Source organism: Argopecten irradians, chromosome 12, assembly GCF_041381155.1.
Source record: "Argopecten irradians isolate NY chromosome 12, Ai_NY, whole genome shotgun sequence".
In the NCBI taxonomy this organism is placed as follows: domain Eukaryota; kingdom Metazoa; phylum Mollusca; class Bivalvia; order Pectinida; family Pectinidae; genus Argopecten; species Argopecten irradians.
The window spans coordinates 27818710-27836619 of NC_091145.1; the positions used below are offsets into that span (position 1 = coordinate 27818710).

The 17910-nt window shown below is 34.9% G+C and overlaps 1 protein-coding gene across 2 annotated transcripts in view; it reads left to right on the forward strand.

The window, feature by feature from the left end:
• The window catches only part of LOC138336760 (integrator complex subunit 13-like), a 142568-nt gene that overhangs the window by 115078 nt on the left and 9580 nt on the right, over window positions 1-17910 (forward strand). For both annotated transcript variants that reach the window (XM_069286315.1, XM_069286314.1), the window contains exons 5-11: window positions 4646-4736; window positions 5764-5892; window positions 6765-6849; window positions 11802-11894; window positions 13942-14031; window positions 17218-17396; window positions 17716-17803. In XM_069286315.1, the coding sequence (XP_069142416.1) occupies window positions 4646-4736; window positions 5764-5892; window positions 6765-6849; window positions 11802-11894; window positions 13942-14031; window positions 17218-17396; window positions 17716-17803 (755 nt within the window). The remainder of the gene's footprint in view (window positions 1-4645; window positions 4737-5763; window positions 5893-6764; window positions 6850-11801; window positions 11895-13941; window positions 14032-17217; window positions 17397-17715; window positions 17804-17910) is intronic.

Genomic DNA, 17910 nt, shown 5'->3' on the forward strand with positions numbered 1-17910 from the left:
TTCTCTTGCGCTGTGTAGCTGATAGATTTGAAGAGTAGTTGAGAATGAATGATAGATTAATCACCTATGTCTGAAGAATTAAGGTGCTGGCTTTTACTAAGAAATATCTTAGTTATAACACAATCATTTTCTTTCAATAATAATTTAAGCCTGTAATATATACCATTGCATTTTGAAGAAAAAATTATTCTGATGTCATGAATTTCAGCCCAGTTCCTATGAAAAAAAAAATCTATCTAATCTGATCTAAAATGTACAAATCTTTTTGAATGTTTGGGATAGGATTTCCAAGAAAGGAGGGATTCAAGACAAGAAGTTCAGAAAAAAAATCAATACCAAGTATCTTATATTTATTGTGTATTGTAATGATCCTAAAAATGCTCAGTATGCTAGCCACCAGCTACTACGAGAACACTATTTGAGATTGACCTGCTGAAATCTTATATTGTGGCCATGGCCTCTATTTTCAAAACACTTTTTGAACTTCATCTCAAGTTCTACCAGTGCAGTTTAGCTGAAACATGCCTGAAATGATCCCAACATGGTCCCCGATCGCGAAGGGTTGTTATTTTTTAGGTCAATCCAAAATGTCATTTTGAAAACAAAAGTGTTATTTTTGGGGTCATGCAGTCCTAAATACAAGGTGACTGCTACAGATGCCATTTTGAAAAACAAGTTTTTCAGTTCTTTGTCAGTTCTACTGGTGCTGAAAATTTGTATTTCGATGGAATTAGGAAGGGCTGCTAAAGAAATATTGCTATTTTTGGACACCCAACATACCTGCTGGTCCAATAATCCAAGACCCGATGCCAAGGTCACCATTTTAAAAAGCATACATATTGAGTTTTCCTTTTTAGTTTGTTCAGTTTTTCAAATGACTGTAAATGCCCTTTGGCCCCTAATTGTCTTTATTCAAAAAGAAAAACAAAGTCCAAGGTGAAGTATTGGCTTACAAGAGGTTTGTAACCATAGTGATATCCTTTTATGATTAATGTTAACTGCCTTTAACTTCAAAATTAGGCACGTAAGATATATGTATTCCTACAGAAATTACATCAACGTGTTTGATGTCGGTATCTATCAAATTATATCAGGAAAATTATGGTTACAATTTTCTAATAATATGTTTTAATGATTTCCAGCGGAAAAATAATATTGATGTTTGATGTTTTTATCAATAAAAATCTGTCAGAAAAATATGACCTTAATAGTTTGAAAATAATGTGTTTTTAACTTTCTCTTGCCTTTCTATATCCTCACCACTGCTAACACATAATGTTTGAAATAACATATAAATGGCCATAGGCAGAAGTGCATTACATTTCCACAGAGGCAAATAAATAATAAAATACCGGTATGAAAAATTGTATTAAAATCATCAATTTAATCAACCAGAAATTACCGGAAGTTTAAAGTTAACAAATTTTACTTTCTGCTGCATGAAGTTCATACATACTTGCTGAAAGTTGTATATTAAGCTAAGCTCAGTTAGTTTGTGAAGCAGCATACTCTGAAATTCACTACCATTTTGTTCATCATTTCAAAAACATTCAGTCCCAATAGCCATGAAATTGATGAATAGCATAATGTTATGTTTTGTTGATGCTAATAACCTTGATATGGCATATTATTGCTTCATTGAATTACACACACTTCCCACTTCAAAAATCATATTGTTTTTAATATAACAATAAAAAAGGTCGGAATAAAGTAATTATGAAATATGTGACAATAACTGAAATGCAAAATAAAATTGTTGTTCATTGTCATACTACTGTATAACCGGAGTTAATATGGCATTCACAAAATAATAATTAAATAATCAAATTTTCTTTACATGATAATGGTTGCAGATTGGGTTTTTTTTCCCTAGAACTAGCCTTTCTTCCCCACCACAGCTATAATGCCACAACTAATATACACAGCTCTAACAAGCCAAACATCCTTGGGACCATTCTGTTTTAATCAATAATCCTGTTTAATCAGTAAGGTATTAAGATCTATCAATTACTGCTGTGAAAATCATTGAAAAGGTGGTATCTTCAAAATTCCAGAACTGCTTTAGTACCTCTAATCAGATGGATCACACCAGGGGTTGTTAAAGGAAAAAACGATTTTCAATTAGTTCCTGTTCAGAAGTGACAAGGAATTAAGATTAGGTTGAGCTGAATCATAACTGCTTCTTTCAAATTCCCGAAATTCATCGTCTACATTTTTGGGCAATTATTACTAATTTGACTGCAATGGTAGTTTGGTAGATGAATTATCTATTGTTCTGTTTGTTTGTTTAGCAATACAAATTTAGGATGCACATCATTTCTGATATTAGTGTATTATACATAACATGTTTGTGTATCTGTACAGTTTTGAAAATCCTCCTTGGTAAACTTTGAGTTATGAAAGGGTATAATATTCATTCCACCATTGGAACCTCATTTCAGTCCACCATTTGTCAATCCAGTCACTTACTGAATCCACAATTCAGTCCATCATTTGTCAATCCAGTCACTACTGAATCCACAATTCAGTCCATCATTTGTCAATCCAGTCACTACTGAATCCACAATTCAGTCCATCATTTGTCAATCCAGTCACTACTGAATCCACAATTCAGTCCATCATTTGTCAATCCAGTCACTACTGAATCCACAATTCAGTCCACCATTTGGCCCTCAGTTCAGTCCATCACTGGACAATATTCAGACTTGCAATGGGTTCTCCCAACAAATCCAGTCAACAGCGATCCTACTATATATTCAGTCAACAATAAAAAAAATGTATTCTCAACATGTTTCTTTTCCATGCAACTTTTTAAAAAAATTAAAAAGTAAGATGTGATAGAATTGAAGAAAAGACAATAAGATAATAAAAAAAGTATGCTTCGTTCCAAAAACTGTAAAAGAAACTGACTTAAAAGACGCATGTGTGAGTGTAAGCTGGCCATGTTATACTGAAACTGTCAGAAGACCATCTCTATAAACCAAACATAACCACCAATAACATGAGGGACAGTTGATGTTTATTTGAGAGACTCCATTGACCAGACGCTGTCTAGTCCTTATCCTCCATTAGCTGGTGATAAGTGGCAAATCACCAATAGACTGTCACTCTAGCTATATGGTGGTATTGACCTCCAACATGCTATCACAGGGGCATGTGAAGGGGGAAAGTCGTGTGTGGATCAAAGGGGCATGTGAAGGGGAAGTCGTGTGTGGATCACAGGGGCATGTGAAGGGGGAAGTTGTGTCAGGAACACAGGGGCATGTGAAGGTGGCTTAGTGGCTTGGTGGTCACAGGGAAATGTGAAAAGGAGAAAGTTGTGTGTGAATCACAGGGTCATGTATAGGGGGACAGTTGTGTGTGGATCACAGGGAACTGTGAAGGTTGCTAAGTGGTTTATGGTCACAGGGAAATGTGAAAAGGAGAAAGTCGTGTGTGGATCACGGGCGTGTGAAGGGGAGAAAGTCGTGTGTGAATCACAGGGGCATGTGAAGGGGGGAAAGTCATGTGTGGATCACAGGGGCATGTGAAGGTGGCTTAGTGGTGTAGGGATCACAGTGTGGGGATCACAGGGGCATGTATAGGGGGAAAGTTGTGTCAGGGACCACAGGGGCATGTGAAAGGGAGCAAGTCGTGTGTGGATCACAGGGGCATGTGAAAGGGAGAAAGTCGTGTGTGGATCACAAGGGCATGTGAAAGGGAGAAAGTTGGTTGTGGATCACAGGGGCATGTGGAAGGGAGAAAGTCGTGTGGGGATCACAGGGGCATGTGAAGTGGGAAAAATTATGTGTGGATCACAGGGGCATGTGTAGGGGAAAAAGATGTGTGAGAATCAAAGGGGCATGTGAATGGGTGGAAATCATGTGGGGATCACTCAGGCATGTGAAAGGGACTAAGTGGAATGAGGAAAAATAATGAAACATGGGTTTGTCAAATGGAAGGGTAAAAGTAGTATGGGGGATCACAGGGAACTGTGAAGGATTGCTAAGTGGTTTGGAGGTCACAGGGAACTGTGAAGGTTGCTAAGTGGTTTGGGGGTCACAGGGAAATGTGAAGGGGGGAAAGTCGTGTAGAGATCACAGGGCCATGTGTAGGGAAAAAAGTCATGTGGGGGATCATGGAAATGTGATGTGGCTTAGTGGTTTGGGGGATATAGGGGTATGTGTACGCGGGAAAAAGTCATGTGGTGGATCACAGGGGAATGTGAAGATTGCTATGTAGTGTGAGGATGGCATGTGTAGGGGGAAAATTTGTGGGGGATCACATGGCATATAAAAGTAGAATGAGGAAAAATAATGAAACATGGGTTTGTCAAATGGACAAGGATCAATATTTCAACCTTTGTGTAAGGTTTTGTCTAGTTAACTCTGGGCAAGCCTCATGTTTATAATCCAGTCAAAATCTTTCTCTCAGGTCGAGATATATCCCTGTCCACTTGACAGACCAATTAGGTAAGATTCTATTGTTCTCCTTTGTTACGGTGGGATGATGGTTTTTTATTGCTTTAGTTGTCTCCTCTTTTCATTTTTAACATACACTTATATGTAGTAACAACTACCCAATGCATGTTGTTTGCTTTGATGATGATTTCCTACTTTACATGATATTTTGCAAAGTGTATGATAATTATCTGCCTTTGTTCCAGTCTGATGGTCATTGAGCATTGTGAGCTACTGTTGATACACATCGTACCAGTGGGAGATGAAACCAAGATAACAGACAAAGCCAACCATCAGGTAATCAACAATTCTTATACTTCAAAACTGTCCCATCGGCAAAAAATTATTTTTGAAATCAAAAAATGAAGAAGAAAAAAATGGATTATAATTCAATACCATATCACAGCTCTCTAGTGGAGCTCATTTTCAAAAATAAATCAGCCCTAATTCAGAAGATTGACAGATATATAGGAAAACCATACAGTGAATATGGTAACCGAGAGGCTTCAATTTCCTGTGTGAGTTTGTTAATTGCATCAGCTACTTAAATCATTGTATGGTCAGTGCTCTTGATTTCAGCAGCTAGACAAAGTTCTGAAATTCAATTAGTTCGAGTGGAAAGGTTTTGTTTCTTATTTTCATCAGGTTTTTTGGGAATATATGTGTCATTACTCATTAACAGTCTAACTTTATATATTTAGAAGACCTTTAAATACTGAGGACAGTTGATTCTGTTACTCTCTATAGAAAGCCTAAATATTCACATGTTAAGACAATTATCAAATTAGTCCTCTATAGAATTGTGTAGATTAAAAGCAAATATTAGACATTAATTTGACTACCATTAAATGGATTTCTGTGGCTTGTTCATACAAGTTACTATATATACTGTAAAACACATTTATAACTAACACGCCTTCAACAAATCCATGGTTATAACATAGTGGTTTTCATTCCCTGTCACGGTTCCTATATGTCAGTAATAAGTGTTTAACAAACTATGCTTACAATGAAGTAATTTGGTTGGTCTCCAGATGTTCGTTACGTGTTTTAATGTATAGATTTATTTTGTTGAATAAAACAGCTCTAGTAGGTCTTAGAAGACTATATATATGAGGTCAATAAGATATTTAAGGCATCTTTTTCTTCCAGTTCATATACAAAAATAAAAATACACATTTCTAATAATTCAAGTGCATTGATATGCTTTTGTCTCAGTATTTGTTTTGTGTTCTTTAATTAAGTCTCATTACAAATCAATAAAAATGATAATAATGTATTAATAAAGTTATTTATGCTGCCTTGCTATAAATCTACATCTAAGGTATCACCACAACTGAACAGTGAAGTGCATTCCACCCAGTCTGGTCGTCATCTGTACAACAAACTTATACAACTTGTACAACAACACTACAACCTCGCTTCTACAACAGTAACTGGCATACCAATGAAGGTAAGGTCAAAGGTCAAACACAATCTTCTACAACAGTAACTGGCATACCAATGAAGGTAAGGTCAAAGGTCAAACACAATCTTCTACAACAGTAACTGGCATACCAATGAAGGTAAGGTCAAAGGTCAAACACTATCTTCTTTAACAGTAGCTGGCATACAAATGAAGGTAAGGTCAATGGTCAAACACTCTCTTCTACAACAGTAACTGGCATACCAATGAAGTTATGGTCAAAGGTCAAACACTCTCTTCTGCAACAGTAACTAGCATACCAATGATGATAAGGTCAAAGGTCAAACATTCTCTTCTACAACAGTAGCTAGCATACTAATGAAAGGCAAGATCAAAGGTCAAACACTCTCTTCTACAACAGTAACTGACATACCAATGAAGGTAAGGTCAAAGGTCAATCACTCTCTTCTACAACAGTAACTGGCATACCATTGAAGGTAAGGTCAAAGGTCAAACACTCTCTTCTACAACAGTAACTGGCATACCAATGAAGGTAAGGTCAAAGGTCAAACACTCTCTTCTACAACAGTAACTGGCATACCATTGAAGGTAAGGTCAAAGGTCAAACACTCTCTTCTTCAACAGTAACTGTCATACCATTGAAGGTAGGGCCAAAGGTAAAAGTAAAACACCATGATCCAAACCTTGCTTGAACTGGAGTTGCTGGGAAACCAATGATGTAAGGCAGAATATCAAACAACTGAAACAACAGCTTTGCTTTAAAATCAATGACTTGATCATCAATGAATTAATGTAGGTTCACAAAATTGATATCAAATAATTGTAGATAAATCATAGTGAATAACTGTTATATAGCAACATTTAATACATATAATTTACATTTTAATTCTATTTGTTAGGAGGAACAAAATGCTAGCTCATCAGCAAACTATGACGTAGAGATTCTCCATCCTTTTAATGTTCACAAAGACCTCCTCAAATCAGGTGAGTTTTTAAACTTCTTGTGTCAGCTGTGGTAGCTAGCTATATATAGGAGGGTGTTATACTGTATAAGTCAGGTATATTTCGGTATGAGAACACTTTCATGAAAATGTTTATATTTGACTTATTATCATTTATTGTCTTTAGAATTACTGACAATTGAACTAATCCATGTACGATGTGATACCGATAATGTTTGTACGAGACTTGTATCTCCAGTGATGTTGTAATATAACTCTTTGTAATCTTCCCACTGAAATGACATAAGCACCGGATATCATCATTTGTTGTCATTCCATCACCAATACAAACAATAGTACCACACCAACATTATCAGGTATGATATTCATGGTACATGAATTAGTCTCATTTTACAAAAAGGAAATTATATATGGTTGATGCCTTCTAATTTGCTTTTGAATCTCAATCATCTTGCTTTGAAAATTTACTGAAAGGATTTCATGTCTTTTCGGTATTTGAACCATCTTCAATATGACCTTGGTGAAATGTTTAAGCATAAATATTATGAGGAATTTGGAAAGCTCGTAAAAAATGTTGCATTGGAGTTTAGCCTAGAGAAATTGTTTGCAGAATATGGGGAATTCCATATTCCGTTGAATGTAAATCCTATGAGAATCGGACGGTGATAGATAGAGAAAAGATTATGTAGAGTATACAACACGGTATGACTTTAAAGACTTAATAAAGTAAATCCAGAAGTGATTAGTAAAGATGTTACAATAAAGCACATATCTATATAGCTCTCTGAGGATACAAGCATTAGAGAATCTGAAACATTATCCCATTCAACTTTTAAATAAAGTATCGCTGTTCAGAGATATTACATTTGTTAGCCTTTTTGCTGGGTTTACTAAATTGACCTAAATTTTCCATCGCAGGAATATTTTTATTTGAAGTTTTTAAGCACTGTTCAGTTGTAATATTCCTCATGGGAATGAAGTCACTTTTGGATTATGAATCATGATTTTGATAACCAACATGCTATCTTTAGTTCTAATCAAACAAAAACATGGTTTACAACTTCCTGTGTGTGCTAGTCATCTCATATAGTGTTGCCAGTTTTGGCCATTGATGGAAATTTTACATTAAGTCATACCTCATTAATTTAGTCATTAATCAAGTCTATAGGGCCAGGATAACACTCGAATTATTGAAATATTTAAGGTTTGTAAGAGCTGGGTCTGGATCAACAAAATACTGTGAATGAAACAGGGTCTTTGCGTTTGAGATGAAGAGGCTAAACTTGATAAATTGATTGATGGAGAAAACATTGATTTATTAAACAAAACCAACAACAAATATTAATTCATTTCATTGTAATTAAAATGTTAGGCAAAAAATGGAATAAACGTATGAAATCTGGCATCAATAACGCTAATCATTGAATATTTTATCTTTAGGTCATCTATCAACATTGTTTTCTAAAGCAATAAGTTTTTATTTGCATGTGATAGAATATTAACATCAAATTCAATACAGGAAGAATTTTGGTAATGTGTAAAAGTACATGGATTTGAAATATAAGGCTGCTTTTTTTATTGCTGCTTGCAATTATACATAAGGTGATGTATAGCATTAAGTAATATTTTCTGAGGCCTTATCATCAAGAGTATGGAAATACAAGAAATGTGTATGTTCAATTTACTTTGTTATGAAATAAAAGTCACCAGAAATTAGATCTGTACTTTTACTGTTGTAAAGTGTAACAATACAATTACATTTCAGGACTGTTATCATTACAATACAAAAGATGGGTTAAGCTTAAAGATCAAACTTTTATACCAGCTAGATGTAATGACAATGTTGCCCTCCCCAAGAACAGTTTTCCTCTCGATGAAAACACTTTTGGTAGTTTTGAGTTTATCCAACAGCATTCAGTCATTATATAATCATTTTTAGGTCATATGTCCCAAAGGGTCTGGATGACATATACGGTACCCATCGTGCTTCATTTGACGTCCGCATTCCACTCTCCGTAAACTTTTCAAAATTTAAACTACTTCGAATTCTTTGGTTCTACCACTGGGATTGAACTGAAATTCATCTGTAATGATCCTGACATTGTCCCAACCAAGTGATGCTACTTATCAGGTCGGTCTGAAATCCAAGATGGCGGCCATCTTGAAAACCCATTTTGAACTTCTTCTTAAGCTGGAGTGCTGAAAATTTGATTGAATGTAAAAGAAGAAGAGCCTAGAAAGTATTGTTATTTAGACTTCTAAAAACATATTACATTGTACATGTTTTTTAAAAAATATTGTTTTTTACCAATGTCATGTAAGATAAGTATCTCCTATAGGATATGTATTCGGATACTTACATACCCCAATAGGATAAGTTAATCCGCTCCTTAGTGGCACCAAACCTAATCTATATATAGGAATTGAAAATAATGATTTTATCTCATAGAGAGTAAAGATTATTAAGAATTATTATTTTGAGAATGAAGAACCTAAAAGTAATTAAGAATATTCATGTTAAAGTAACTGAAAAGTTTTTCAAATGTATGCAATTTATGGTTAATGGTTATCCAACCTGGTGGTATCAAATAAATCTTTAATTATATTTTTAAAACTATCTAATTACTTTATTGTCATAAACGGGTACTTTCTAATGTTTGCTTATATTTGAAATAAGAACAGGAACAATCAATTAGTTTGTTTATAAGGGTTTTATTAGTTTAGTTTAATTATGTGGTTACAAATACAGGTATATGTACATGTATTACAAGACAGATTTGAAAGTTGCTCATTTTTATGCAGATCGGTTTTCAGGTATTGTATTAACTGGTACCAATTACCTGTAAGGTCTACCTATCACAATGCATAGGATAAGTATCCCATTACATATCCCATGGCCTGTTTCATTACCCGTATACATATCCTTTGGGGGATACAAATCCTTACTTCTCCCTTGATACCACCTCACTTTTGTCCTTTGGTTGAGTGCTTGCCCCTGTTAAGAAGGCTGTGGGTTCTGCCTCCTGGCAGAGATACACCACAATCTATAAAAGTGGTAGTTTCTGCTGTAGGATGACTGGTTCGCCCGCTGTCAGTATAATGTGACAGGGTGGGTGTGTTGCTTGGTGTCTTCGTCGGCACGGTTCAGTGATATAGCACTATAGGAAAGGGCAAGAGTTCCACTATTCAAGATGAGACAACACACCGCAAACATGGAAGGCCATCCTAACATGACCCTGGCTGTTAATAGGACGTTTATGTAACCAAACAAACAAACAAAAATGGATTGTGAGTTTGAATCTCACATGTCTGACCATATGTTGATGTTTTTCTTCTATAAATACTCCAGCTTTCCTTCTCTCTGTACTTTATGGCGGGTAATTACATATTAAACAATACAGACCCTAAACCCTAGCCCAGCTTGAACTGGTAAACCACTTTAGTCTTTGCTGTCCATTGATGGATAACATTAAGTGACAGAGGCCCACATTTTTATGGGGCAACTAGCCACAATCTTTGGGCCATTCATATCTGAGACCCTAAATCAGAAAGGAGAAGTTTCTTCCTGTCAATTATCTGAGACCCTAAATCAGAAAGGAGAAGTTGGCAATGTGTAAAAAGCCATTACATATGTCTGAGGAAACATTATATCACCATTTGTTACCAGAAGATAAACACACTGAAAGGAATAAGATGAATAATTTCAAGTCATTTTGTTAAAATTATTTCTTAGATAACATGATGGTGTAGATGCAGATGAAGTTAAATCATTCTGATAGTATTTGTGACTTCTCAAAAGTTACTTCCTGTCAAATCTTGTTGGTATTTTCCTCCTAAAACCGTTTTGATGTACTGAGATACTTCCCTCTATCTTTTATGTTGACAAATGATAAGTACAAAAGTATCCCCAACAGATCTAGAATCTTGATTTATGTTTTATTTTCTTCTATGTTTTAGTTCAAACTGCTTATTAGTTGGCAGATAGTTTGCCCTCTCATATCTTTTGTCTCGTAGTTATTTCTTTAAAATGCTACTTGTCACAAAAGACTGAACAGATTTTGATCAATGTCAGTCACAGGGATCCTTATAGGTGAGGCTTTCAAGGGAATCATTATCATGGTAAAAAGTAGGTGTAATCAACTCACCAGCTGGCTATTCTAAAGAAAATAAATATTTCTTGATAAAGAAAAACAAATATAGATGCCTTGTATGTCGGTTCAGATGTTAAGCATCATGATGGTTGACCCAGCTGCATGAACTTGTCATTTTAATGCCATATACAGTAAAACCTGCATTAATGACCCCAATTGTAAAGAAACTACCTGTGCTTGATAAGATCACTTTCTTGGGGTCCTTAAAGACTGATTTCCGAACTATTTGACCTGTGTATAATTCTTTGTCCTTTCATTGGTCTTATATGGTTTGACTACAGGTATTTATACATCCCCCTCCCCCTATCTCCTCCTCCATCTTTTTCAGAGTAATTCCCCTTCGTTACAAAACAAATGAGAAATCCTCCTAAACTACTGGAAGGATTTCAATGAAACTTGGTAGCAATATTTTTTTGGGGGATTTGGGGTAGGTGTATAAAGATGCTCCACTGCTGACAAATGGAATTTTTTCACTATAAAAACAGCAGCAGACGATTTAGTATTTTTCTATAGTTACAAATGTTACTTACTTATTTACTAAGTACACACTATTTACACCATTGAACAATTTGAGCTTCTAATTTTACTTCAAGTTCAAAACATAAAAAATAATTAATTGTATCCCGAAAAAGTTCCCTGTCACTATATCCTATATGGAATGAAGTACTGATTGCGCATACACCAAATGCAAAACAAATTATTTTATATTTTTTGTGTTAATTAGACATACATATACACGATTTAACATTGTTCAAATGACGAGTATCAATTATGCTCTGTTGGCGGTGGAGCATCTTTTAAATTTTCAACTTTTTATTGATAGCTCATGGCGATGGTTTAGTGATACCATCAAAAGAAGGACTACCTACGGAGACTATCACATTGAAATGGTGTACGCCGAAGTCTAATGTTGTGGGTGAGTTGTTAACAACAAAATTTTATGGTGTTGGAAAGGTGCCATGTTTCCTAGATGTGTTGTTTGAAAAAAAAATTGTTTGAAGAGTAAATATTTGATTTGACACCGTAAAATGGTCAGAAATTAATTCATAGTAGTAGAGATTTTTAGGTCACCTGAGAAGAAGTCTCAAGTGACCTATTCTAATCGCCTTTTGTCCGACATCGTCCGTCGTGCGTCGTATGTCCATAAACAATTTACATTTTCGACTTCTACTCCAAAACTGCTGAAGCAATTTCAATTAAATTTTGCACAAACCTTCTAAGGCATAAGGCCAATCAAAATTGTGAATTATATGGTCCCCACCCCCCAGGGGGCTGTGGGAGGGGCCAAAAGGGGTAAAATTGAGTAAAATTTCAAAAATCTTCTTCTCTACTCACAGATGTGGTAGAATCAAGAACTCTTCATAGATAGGAAGGTCTTAAGGTCCTTTACAAAAATTGTGAATTAAATGACCCTGGGGTCTCTAGTTCCCCTGGGGAGGGGGTTAAGTTTACTATAGTTTATATTGGGAAAACACATTTTTGCGCATTATTTGGTCATTTGTAACAGGAATTGAGTCAAATGTTGTCAGAATTATCAGTATGAGATGGCCATTTAATCCTATTAACAAATTTTCTATGACTGACCCTAGGGGCCTTAGGGGGGGTCAAAAAGGGTCAAATAGGCTAAAACTTCAAAAATCTTCTTCTGAAATTCTGGAAATGGTAGAATCAAATATTTTTCATAAATAGTAAGGTCTTAAGGTCCTTTACAAATATTGTGAATTATATGACCCTGGGGTCTCACGTTTCCCCTTGGGAGGGGGTCAAGTTTACTATAGTTTATATAGGGAAAACATATTTATGAGCATTTTTTGCTCCATTTTTATTAGAAACAAGTCAAACTTGGTTAGAATTATTAGCCTGAGATAGCATTTTAATATCATATCCATATTGGTCCAGGCCGACCCCCTGGGGGCAGAGGGGCGGGGCCAAAAAAGGTCAAATAGGCTAAAACTTCAAAAATATTCTTTTAAAATTCTGGAAATTGTATAATCAAATACACATTGTAGATGAAAAGGTCTTAAAGTTTGTTTATAAAAATTGTAAATGATATGACCCTGAGGTCTCCTGGTTCGCCTTGGGAGGGGGTCAAATTTACTATAGTTTATTTAGGAAAAACACATTAATTAGATTTTTTTGCTCAATTTTCATAGGAAATGAGTCAAACTTGGTTAGAATTATTAGCCTGAGATAGCATTTTAATATCATATCCACATTGGTCCTGGCTGACCTCCTGGGGGCAGAGGGGCAGAGCTAAAAAAGGGTCAAATAGGCTAAAACTTCAAAAATCTTCTAAAATTCTGGATATAGTAGAATCAAATAATTATAGATGGAAAGGTCTTAAGGTGTTTTATAAAAATTGTGAATTATAAGACCTTGGGGTCTCACGTTACCCCCTGGGGAGGGGTCAAGTTTACTTTAGTTTATATAGGAAAAACATATTTGTGAACATCATTTGCCCAATTTTCGTAGGAAATTAGTCAAACTTGATTAGAATTATTAGCCTAAGATATAGCATTTTAACATCCATATCCGTCCTCGATGACCCCCTGGGGGACCAGAGGGGCAGGACCAAACAAGGTCAAAATGATTAAAATTTCAAAAAATACCTCTAAGTTCACAAGTTTGATGGAAGCAAATACTCTTCATAGTCTAAAAAGTCAAATTTATAAATCACTGACCAACTTCAAGGCCCAGCATATAGTGTTTATATGTCTTTAATTTGTTTCATTATTTGTTTCATTATATATTCTAACTCAGGTGACTGTTAAGGCCCATGGGCCTCTTGTTTAGGGATAAAATTTTTAATCAATACTGTGAGTAGCAGGTTATCATTATAGATATTCATTTGAGAGATTAAATTATGTCTTTATTTCAACATCTGTTCATTGAAACTTGAATAATGTCCAAATGAAGACACTCCATCATGTAATACTTTTACAAGAATTAGACCTGTTTTTCAGAAATGCATTACTGTACGGATGTGCACCGAGTGACCCCTGTGGACGTGAACAGTCGGCCGTCGTCCTGTCTCACTAACTTTCTCCTCAGTGGTATGACTATATTTATCTGACCTTTATATTACAAATTGATTTTTCTGCTTTGGGTTTCTGTCTTCCATTGCTTAGTTTTTCTTAGAGAAAAGCATTGTAAAACATTTGATTTTCACAGGCAAATTACTGAATTTATGTTAGTTTCAAGGTCCAAGATCAACTAAGCAAATTTTTTTTTTTTTTTTTTTTTTTGGGTCGATAATTTTTTAATTTAATACATCTGAGTGATGGAATTTGATGCATTCTAAATTTGATTAAGTGTTTGCAGTGCACATTCTATGTATTTAGGTCATTTAGCCATGATTAAAACCAGGGTGCTGTTATTGGTCCTTTACATTTATTTACATTTTTAAGTTGTACATGTATTTTAATGTGCCATGATTTTCATACTGACAAATCTATAAGAGTTCGTAATATGTTATTTGGCGCTAAAAATTCCTACCTTTTGAAAATGAAATACTTATAGTGCATGATGTTTGCAGCTTATTTCATTAAAAAAATTATGGTTTTTACCTGAAAGGTTTCTAAGGAAAATTGACGGCTCAAAAGTTTTGACAAGTTATGGCACAAGTTACATTAAAGTGAAACAGAATTTATACAAATGCTATCAAGATACCAATATACAAAATGTTTGTATGATATATTAAGTGATATTTTCCTTCACGGACATGGAAAATGAGATAATACGCTAGGAAATTTGTATGTCCTATTAAAACATATATCAGTTTGATATTTGCTTATATTTTGTCTCTAAATAGTAAAATTAATGAAATCAATCTTCACATCTTTTTGACGACAGATTTTTTTCTATGACTTACCTCCCTTGAGTTCCGATGAGTTGTGACGTCATCTGAGACAATCAACTAGCGGAAGCCGGTGTGCCGATCGCGGAACTGTCAACATGCATGTGGATTTTAGCCACAGGTCTTAGGTCTTACACACGGAGAAAAATATGTTATATTCCGACTTATTGGGTAGCATGTTTATCCCCTACATAATGACACATTATTGACATCATAACCTAGAAAATGACGTCACTATATGTAAATGATGATGTCATTAATTATATCATGTAGAGTATCATGTGTGGGTTAAACATAAGGTCATTTTTCACGAATGAATAAGTATTGGGCCTTAGTATATATTTTCCTATTCTGTTCACCCTGGAGTAATACGACTGTGCATGTATGTAATTTATAGTTTACACATAAAATTAACCGGGGAGTTTTGATATACATACTGGTAGTTTTATGTGCAAAATAAGATTGTAGTGAAAATGGACAATTATTGCGGCCCACCTCCTTAGACCTATGTTTTGATGAAAAAAAAATCATCTGTTACAAACATACGCGCATGATTAAAAGAAAAAACAAAGTGTCCTCCTGCACAGTTTTCATACTTCCTTTTAGAGATTCTACTGCATGTATTTAAAAAAAGTGTGTATAAGTCTTAGCAAGACGATTAATTCATTATTACATTTCTTTGTACATGTACTTTGAGTTAAACAACAACGTGCCGATGGTGTGAAGCCGGTATGTTCAGATCGAGCAGGGTTGCATAATGATATGACGACATTCACAATATTATTATTATATAAATGCAGGTAATTTAAAATCGAAAAATTACAATGTTAAGAACGCTTTAAAGTCATCATAATACATCGTAAAACTTGCCACAGCCATTGTAAATAGTATGCTCGCCAATTTCGCCCGCAATTTGCGTACTCATTAATTTCCTGTTATATTATTCATAGTACACTTGCGTATATGTAAAATACGATTTTTACCAATTTTTTTTTTATCTAGACCCCTAAATCGTCTCATAATGGTCAATAGGCTATCTAGCGTGTTCATATTGATACAAACTAATTCTCAAATCCCTGTGGACTGTTCGTATACTTTTGAAATTTTCCAAAACTGCGCACGGCTAGATAATACAATGAAGCGGTCTTGTAAATAATTTGTCTTTTATAAGAAATAGGTTGTTTCATGACCCTGTGTTAGTTGAACTATTAAACGTGCATATCTTGTCCACGAGTACATGTCATGCATATTTGGCCATTGTATCTAGTATCTATGTTTTGTCCCGTCTTTTTTTATCGGTCATGCGTGCATTATTACTACTGTACATGTTATTCTATTTTCGTACACGGAAAGCCCCGAAATTTTGTCGAATAAATCCGTAAAACTTATTACAGAACTTTAAAAAAAATAAATAAGCCTAATCCTTTCTGTGCGGTGTTCTGAAGGATTTCCAAATAGGAAATAGAGGTATGTAGTACATACATACATGAGGCGGGAAAGGGGCACGTTTGTCGCGGTATGATAGGGTTTTAGAAAGGGTATGAAGGATGTCGGGGTCTACTTTTATAAAATATGCATTATGTGGTATGTACATGTAGCATATGTAGTGTCATTTTTGTTTTGGTCCATTTTCTTGTTAACTTTTATTTCTTCTTGTTGATATTAACTTTAAAGTGTATGTTTAGAGTTTTAATTTACAGACAAAAGTCAACCGCAACCTCCTCGAACCTGAGTTGACACACACGGACACGATGTCAAATGACTTTTGACCTAAAGAACATAACAATTTTATAGCCCAGAATATAACGATTAGAATGAGTAAACGATCGTTTTTTTTTATATCAGGGTACGTTATAGATTTATACTATATATACGGATACATTTCCACTTATCAATATAGCAACTACACGTAGCGCGACTGTTTTATATATTTATAATCGCCAATACCGCAACACTGTCCCATTGAATTTCCCGGCTCTTGTCACAGCTGTTGGTCTCAGATGACGTCACGAATCTACGGCCACCTGGTGATATCAGGGGCGATAAGCGATGCGATCGTTCTAGACAAGGGTGTTTATGGACTTCGTTTCAAGCACATTTTATTGAAATTACGTCAAATACAACCTGTATTTTTTGTTGGAAATCATAAAGTGCATCACAATAAACAAATATCAACACACAAAAATAGCATATTTAAAATCTGTTTTTATCACCTTTAAGTGATATTTTCCTTCATTATCATTTGTCATTCTGGCATGATTCATTTATTCTGCATGCATCTGCTAACTTTGCTGTTATAGGTTATAATTTTCAAATTTGGGGTTCTCTGTATAGATGTTAATTTTCAAATTGTAATAAAGATATTGTTTTTTAATTCTGACAGGTCGTGCTGTGATGTTGGAGCAGCCAAAGAAGACTGGAGTTAAGGTGATATCCCACATGTTAGCTAGTCACGGTGGCGAGATCTTCATCCACGCCATACATACGGGACGCTCGCTGTTAGAGGATCCTCCCTCCATCAGTGAGGGGTGTGGAGGACGGGTCACCGACTACAGAATCAACGTAAGTCATCATCAGATTGGTCTTCTGTTAGGAAACTCTCCCTCCCACAAAGTTTTCCACTACTGAAAGATGTATTTTCCAAATAATTAGGTCCTCTATCATCTTTCATATTTTGAGGAATACTTTAGTATATTTTTTACAGATTTTTTCATTTTTTTTTTAATATTTAATTCATTTTGATCTTTTTTTTTATTACAATGAATTTTTTGTGAAAAAATAGGGAAGGGGATGTTGGATGGGAAAAAAAGAACAGTGTTACAATAATTTGAGTATTTTATGTATATTAAATTTAGATGATCAAAATTCTTTTTATTTCAAGGACTTTGGAGAATTTATGAAAGAGAACAGACTAGCACCTGCCTTGCCTAGTATGTTAGAAGAATCAGATGATCCTCCACTTGATAGGGGTGAGTAAAGAGAAATAGAATCTCATATGCTTTTATTCGATTCTTTGCTTTATCATCAAAAATGTTAGAATCTGAGGAACAGGTTTTTGATGTTTTCATTCAATTTA